The 7,739-nt window shown below is 47.1% G+C and overlaps 1 protein-coding gene across 1 annotated transcript in view; it reads right to left on the reverse strand.

Annotated features, from left to right (window-relative positions):
- Positions 1-601: 601 nt before the first annotated feature.
- Dmbt1 (deleted in malignant brain tumors 1) overlaps positions 602-7,739 on the reverse strand; it is a 44,471-nt gene continuing 37,333 nt past the window's right edge. Inside the window, 3 exon segments of the mRNA XM_035441610.1 lie at positions 602-768; positions 2,104-2,375; positions 4,439-4,827. Of these exon segments, the coding sequence (XP_035297501.1) occupies positions 602-768; positions 2,104-2,375; positions 4,439-4,827 (828 nt within the window).

Below are 7,739 nucleotides of genomic sequence, written 5' to 3' on the forward strand. Positions count from 1 at the left end.
CCCTCCTCCAAGCCCTTCCCAAGCCATAGCTCTGAACATTGTGTCACAAATGGATATATAAAGAGTCTTGTAGGCATAAACATGATCTTACTCTTGAAGGTTTTGGAAGCCACAAAGCAGAGCCTCTTGGCCTTTTATCATTTCTGTTGCCAAGTCACCATGACTGTCTCACTCGAGGGAAGCCAACATGTGGGTAAGCCTTTGCAGACAATGACCAAGCGAACACTTGCCTTGAGAACAAGTCTTTATTTAGTTTGCCTCATTATGAGGGCAGATTGAGACTGACACTACAGGTGGAGAAAGTCATCTATAAAAGATGGAAAGGGGAACTAGCTAGAGAAATCACGGCTGCTCACAGTTGTGTGGGGTGGTAGACAGTGGTCTCATTTTCCTATGACAGTCTTCCCAGCCTTCAGCCTGCAGACGCTGGGGGAACTTAGCCCCCACCTTTCTTCTCTGCCATCTCATCATACTCTGCCATGCATCTGCACTAAGGGAAACCCAGCCACGCTGTATCTGAGTGCTGAGCATCACATGCTTGTGTCTTCCATCCTTTCTGGGAATCTGTGAATGAGAAGCCAATTTCTGGGTGTGCTTTGCTTCACATCTTAGTGCTTGGAGGTTGGCCATGGGCAACACGTGTCTTTCTTCCCAGTGTGAAGGCTGCCACAGCTACGACCATCGCCAGGAAGATTCCACCAAAGACGGCAGCAGTGGGATAGACTGCCTGGGCACTAGCTGGCTTCTCCTCATCCTTCACTGCCAAGTCTGAGGAAGAAAAGAGAGTGAGATGACGGAGGGAGATAGGACACAGGTCAGAGACTGGCTGCAGATACAAGGAACTGGGTAGTCCTTGTCAGAACTTTTCAGTGGGGAAGGATAAGGAAATGGGAGAAGGGGAAACTGAGGCTAGCCTCCAGGAGGCAGCTGAGTGTTGGGCTAGAGGGATTTACTCCCCATTGTCTTGCTAGCCAGAGGAGTTAGGGGAGGATCTTCACAGGAACTCAGACCTGGGCTTTGGGAGAACAGTTCTGGATTGGGTCTGTAAATGAGTGGGAAGGGAGAGAGCTGTGGCATTTAAGCCAGCTGGGAAATGGTGACAAGAGTCCCAGGTAAAAGGAATCCAGGACCTGAGCTACTGTGGTGACTTCAGGCATAAATGGAAAACAGGTATTGGGCACCACCAGCCTCTTCGCTTTGCCCACTATGCTTTTCTACATGGCTCCACCTCAAATGGAGGCACCAACTGAGCACAATGTCTGCCCTACCTATACCTGTTTATTTGCCTCCTGCCATACAATAGGCCTTTGGTAAACATTCAATGAATGAATGAGAGTCTAGAATCAGTTTGGTGTGGGGACCAACCTACTGTGGGGCATGAGGATAGAAAGCTCTCACAGATGGTTCCCAGAGGGTCATGGTGATACCCTGATCTAGGGGTAGGTTTGTGACAATATGCCAAACCCATTTCTGCCCCTGTCACCATGGCCATTATATCTCGCTACCTGACGTCAGCCTAGGCCAGAAGTCCTATCCTGGAAATTTCTTAGTCCATGTCCACAACAAAACAACATGGCAGAAATCACACCTACCACCTGCTCTAGGTGAGGAGTTAAAATTTAGTGCCAGACTCTCCCCAAGTCAAAACCAATTCATGCTGCCTGTATTTCCATGCCACACCCAGATGGTGAATTCAAAACACCTGTTACCACCATGATGAAGGACAATATTCCTATTAATTATGTTAACAACAAAAACTAGTACATTCATCAAACACCCAGTGATATGCACCAGACAAGGACCAAAGCAGTTTAAGGAACATTGCTTTAACAAGCCCTCTTCACAGTCTTAAGAGACGTTAGCCCTCTCACCCTATAGATAAGGATTCTGGGATCTCCAAACCCAGAGTATCAAGCCTTCCAGGTCACACCTCCTTTGCCTATGAACCACAGGTGACCTTGAGTCTTGGGGGAAGGCAGCAACCAGGCCTAATTCATTAATTGGCTTGCAGGTTGAGTTGGTCCATCGCCCAGACAAAAATATCCCAAATCGACCAAAATCATGGACCCCAATGGTAGGCAGGATCTGAGGGTAACCACCTACCCAAGTTCCTCTTATCTTTGCTGGGAGATTGCAACTGGATGGGTCCCAGGACAACGTCCACCTTTTCTTGGTAGGCGCCTACATCCCTCTTGGACCTCACCACACAGCCTCTGTTGCACCGAGAAGAAGCATCGTATGCTCTGCACACCACCAGTTTACACTGCAGATACACTGATGGGAAGCGGTTCAGGAAGTGGAAGGAACTGAATTTAAAGCGGGCGATGCGTGGTGACGGCGAGGAGTAGAGTTGGTAAGTTTCATCTCTTACGCATCTGGAAGGAAGGAGAGGAACAGCTTAGCCTGCTGAGGCATGGTCTTACCTTAATCCCCTTGCACTCTGCAGTCATCCTGACTGCAGGGGAGCTCAAGTTTGGAATCCAAGAGCAAGCCAGAGTCAGGACAGGAAAGGAGATGTTCTTTTCTTCCCTTTCCTGGTCACTGGGCTTCAAACAGTGGCATCAACATTTTCCATGGTCCCTGAGCCTTGTCTCCTAGGGCCTTTCTGCGGAACCCCCCACCAGGCCTAGCCTGCCCAGGGGCAACTACACATCCATGTTGGCAGTTCTCTAAAACTCTACTCCAGTATCCAGCACTTCCTCTTCCTTTAGGTACCTTTCTCTGCTGGTGATAGAAGGAAACTATCAGCCAATCTACTTCAGGAATTCCATTGAGAAAAAGATGAGGCTGTCTGCAGGGGATAATCCATGTGCATTAATAATAGTGAGGCCTAAGTGGTGAGTGAGAGAGAAGCAAGAAAAACTGGCCTGGCCTTTCGAATAGAATGCTTCTTAGGTGGACTGCCCCAGGGCAGCCTGGCTGTCCCTGTTCCAGAAGATTGTTCCATGTCGGCTCACCCTCTTCCACCTTCCTCCTAGAGCTTCCTTCCTGTTTCTACCTTTGATGCAACTGCCCTGAAATACCCAGAATCCTTTTCTTTACTGCAGCCCTATTAGCATTCCAAGTGAAAGGGTACCTAGAGGTTTGTTCAGAGGTGGGGACTGGAAAGAACTGGGGGGAGGGGATGCTGTACAGGCCAGAATTTCACTACCCATTGGCAGTTTATTCTTAGGGGCCTCTACATAGATGTTACTGTTGAGGACCAGGGTGTAGCTAGTGAGTCCCTATGCTTCAGGCCCAGTTGTCATCACAAATGGCATTGCCACAAATATGGCAGAATGTCTTCATAATCAAGAGCTCTTTGGCACTCACTCTCTGGTTTGTATTCATTTCAGTCATTCCACTCCACTCAGACACTACTAGGTTACTACTGAGAGCAAGAGGGGTCTAGGTAAGTTTTCTCCTGTGTTTGCTGTGTTTCCAGTGGGGCAGTGTTAACATGAATCCACTGTACAGGTTGGACAAAAGATGCCCAATCTCTGTTTACTGAGTTCATATCCAAACAGTTCCTAGGAAGTGAGGCTGTCTTTGGCATCCCAGGTTGGTATGAGGTTTAAGCCCTCTGCCCTAATTACTACCAGCTCTCCTTACCCTGAGAAGTATAACTTCCCATGGGAGACAATGGCTATTCAGGTGTCAAACGCCATACTAGAAGCCAAGAAGTATCATGCCAGCTGGCAGAGATTACAGTGGAGACTGGATTTGCACACCCAACATGTCAGGCCTCCTCCAAGAATGCAGAATCATCCCTCCTCCTCCTCCTCCTCCTCCTCCTCCTCCTTCCTCCTCATCCTCCTCTTGGGAAGCTGGAGCAGAGATCAGGGCAGCCGACCTGGTCTCCATCAAATCAACCTCAACATGTCCTGAGCCATGATGGAGAATTTGCAATCCTAGCAGACGGAGGATGTGAGGTCATCCGCACCTATAGTGCAATAACTGCCTGGGTCACCTTCTGGCTCTGCTGTGTTCTCGGGGTCCATCACCCTTTTTCCTTTAACCTTGCCACTATCTCCAGTTGGCTTGTGGTGCAGAAACTGACCCAGAGATTTATGTTCTTTAGTTTAGGTCTGTTCTCAAATCAGTAAGTTTCCCATGACATGTTCATGTTTTTAACTCTAAGTTTGGTGACTGGAGATCTAACCTGTTTGTAGGCATCCAGTTGAGTGATCATTGGTAAGTCATTCCTCTATTCTCACATGTAACAAGGATGCCTAATAACCTGTTCCCTTTATCAGGAATGTGACCCAGTAAATAGCATGAAGGCTCCTCAAAAGGCAAAAGCCTCATGTAGAAAGCTATCTAAGCTTGAAACCTGGCAAGTTCAGTTAGCCAAAAAAAAAAAAAAAAAAAAAAAATCTGCACTCCTGACCCTGTTTTGGCTACTCATGTGTGAGATGTAAGTCAAAAGTTTTCATCTGTCCCATGGACAAGTCCTTACCCACTCCGGATGAGGTCATATGTCAAAGATGAGAAGTCAGTGGGGTATGGCGAAGCCACACAGGTGTCCACAAACAAGGCTAAAGAAGCATCAGAATGGAGGATTTCGGCCTGAAGGTACAAGTTCTGGTCCAGATCCACATAGTACGGGCTGCTGGTCACTGGATACAAGAAGGAGGAGGATGAATAAAAGGAGATGTTCACATCGAAATTGCCGTACTGGACTTCTTGGATCTGGACGGTGTCATTGGTGATGTACACGGTGTTGACCCAGGTGTTCTGAAGCATCTTGCAGCTCACGTGGATGTGGAGGTCCTTCTTCCTTTTGATGATGCCGTTCGAAACAGCTGCTTTGAGGAAGTTGGAGTAGTTGATGGTCTCTTGGTCAGTCTTAACAGAGGAAAGCAGATCAGTTAGGGTCAGCACTGGTTAGGGTTAGAGTGAGAGGGTAAGGACTCAGAGAGACTATTGCAGAATCATACGAGGTCTGCTTTGTGGCTGCTATTACCTAGGATGGATGTCAGCTTAGCCAGCCAAATGTCCCCCAACTCTCCCACATTCCTTGACGAATGGTGATGTAGGCTGTGATCATCTGTACTCGTTGCTCTTCCTTGTGGCAAGATGGGGATGCCTGGATGGCTGTTGGCCTGCAGTGTGTCTGACCAAGCTCAGACTCCATGGTTCAGGACTCAGCAGGGTGTTCTGAGCCTATTATCTCCATCACTGGGGTCTCAGGGCAGCTGGTCTCATACTCATGAGAGGGGCCTGGTAATATCAGTGTGGAATGCTTTCTATTTTGAGTGACTAGTGACTTCTTCATTGTGCTGATTTACACATTGGAAGCTGGAGGCCATGAGATCCAGCTATAACCAAAGCAGTCTCCAATCCTAAGGTTGAGACTTCCCCAGAGCCTCACATGAACAACTGAATGGGGCTACGGCAACCCTGAGGTCATTCCTACCTCAACACATTGTACTATGGAACTATTCACTACTGGGACTTTCACTGAGCAGCAAACTCATAAGGAGGCTGTTGCCTTGTACCATTTAATGTCTATCATCTCTGAAAGCTGCCATGCCAGAAGCTTTACACCTGGGGCCTGTGAGCATCTTAAGGAAAGAGTGATGTCCAAGCATGTCTAAACATGTGAGAAAGTTCATCTGTTCCATGACACCAGCCAACAAATTACCCTCTCACGGTGTGGCCACCTGGCCAAGCTATGAACAGTTCCTGCTACAGAGCAAACTGACTCCACAATTCATGAACATGTGACCTTGGGCACATGGCTCAGCTTCTCTAAGCCTTTATATCCTGTGAGTAAGTAGGATAAAGACATGCTGAGACCTTTAAAAGCCATGTAGAAGTCTTAATTCAATGCCTGAGGATACAATATAGTTTACACTACTATAAAGTCTTGGATATGGGTTAAAGAAGCCACCTCCTTGGCCTGAGTGATACGCATTCCTCCCCATGAGTAGCTCAGCTCATCCACCAAATTCCTCTCAGAGGGTACTCCTGTGTGTAGAGTCTTACCAAGAGATCTGTGTGACCAGGTTCTCACACACAGCCATAAATGGCCAAGACCCACCTGGTAGACTAGCTAAATGTCTGCTTCCTCTCTGTCTCTACTGTGTGTTGGAGGACTGGGAAGGAGTTTCTCCTTAGCACTTGACACAGGGCCTGGCATGTGGCAAATGCTTGTCATGTGTCTGTTGTATGAACATGACCTTGAAAATTTTATAGGTATCTGAACATGTATGTCCTGTGTATACCTGGGTAGTAAGACACACCACTTTTCTATTGTTCAAGCATCCCCATCCTGCCTTTAAAGCTACGTCCTCCCACCTTAGAAACAGGTCACCCATGATAGCCTTTTCCCCGTTGCATAGGCATTCTCTTTTTTTAAAATTTAGTATGAATGGACATTTTTATCTAATAGTAATAGACTTATAATTTTTGCATAGCCCTTCTGTGTCTGGCTTTTTCTCAGAATGTTTCTGAGATTCTTGGCTTCTGTTGTCAGTCCTGCCCCACCTGGGACTAAGAGGCCTTGGACAATGGGCTTGATCTCTCTTAAGTCAGTATCCTCACTTCGAAAGTGGGGTGACAATACAAGAATACTTGTTAAGAATTTGGGAGTAGCCAGGCATGGTAGTGCAAGTCTTTAATCCCAGCACTCAAGAGGCAGAGGTAGGCAGATCTCTGAGATGTAGGGAAAGCTGTAGCCACGCCTTCTTAGGGGCTGGCTACAGGTGTGCCTGACCAGGCTTGTGAGGGCATGGTCAGAGTGACGTAGTGGGACTGCATTTTCGGTTTCGGTTTCTCTTTGCTTCTTGCTGTACAGACCTCTACCACACCAGCTGGCTGGGTCGCTCTGTAAGTAAGGCTTTTCCCTATTAAATACCCTTATATTTCCACCTGACTCCATATTGGTAATTTCCCACAATACTGAGAGATCAAAGCCAGTCTGGTCTACATAGCTAGCAAGAACTACATAGTGAAATCTTGTCTCAAAAAAATAATAAAATAAAAAAAAAACTTTGGAAGTACAACACAGACTCATCATAGCATCTTCCACTGACAGAATGACAACGGTCCCAGCTTGCCCAAGACTGGTGTTTCCCTGAGATATGGGACAGTCTGTACTAAAATCTGCCAAGTATCAGGCAAATCCAAACAGGTAATCACTCAATTAGTCACATCCAACACATGACAGTCCATGGGCCACACTATTCAAAACACTGAGGGAGGTACATGCTTTTGTAAGTCAACACACAGTACTACAGCATGAATTTTGTAGATGATGATGTCATGGTACAATGTCAAAAGGCTGGCCACCCTTGCTATTGGCCACTCAAGAAATGTTAACTGTGGCAACCAAGTGTGTGAAACTCAGTAGTTCCCTGGCTTCCTCAGAGTCATTGCAAGGTGTTTGACAGCCATTTGCTCCTTTAGAACTCAGGAAAGTAAGGTGTTCTTGTATCTTTGGTTTAGGGGGCTTCTGCTTCCTTCTCCCACCCCCAAATGAAACTGTAGAAGCCTCAGATTCTGAAAAATCCAGAGCTTCTCCTGGGAGCTATGTGAGTGGAGTCGTCCTGGTTGTCCTTTCTGCTGGACACAGCTGTGGAAACTGCCAGGCTTCCTTGTTTCCACCTCCTTATCCCTCCTATTTGGAAGCAGCTCTGGCTACTATACCAGAAGCTCCTGTTTCCCTGCACATGAATTATGCTCTGATTATATCACAGGCATAGCTTCTGGATCCCTAGGGTTCTAGAAGCAGCACATATATCACTGTGATAAAG

This window comes from Cricetulus griseus, chromosome 3 (genome assembly GCF_003668045.3).
Source record: "Cricetulus griseus strain 17A/GY chromosome 3, alternate assembly CriGri-PICRH-1.0, whole genome shotgun sequence".
In the NCBI taxonomy this organism is placed as follows: Eukaryota; Metazoa; Chordata; class Mammalia; order Rodentia; family Cricetidae; genus Cricetulus; species Cricetulus griseus.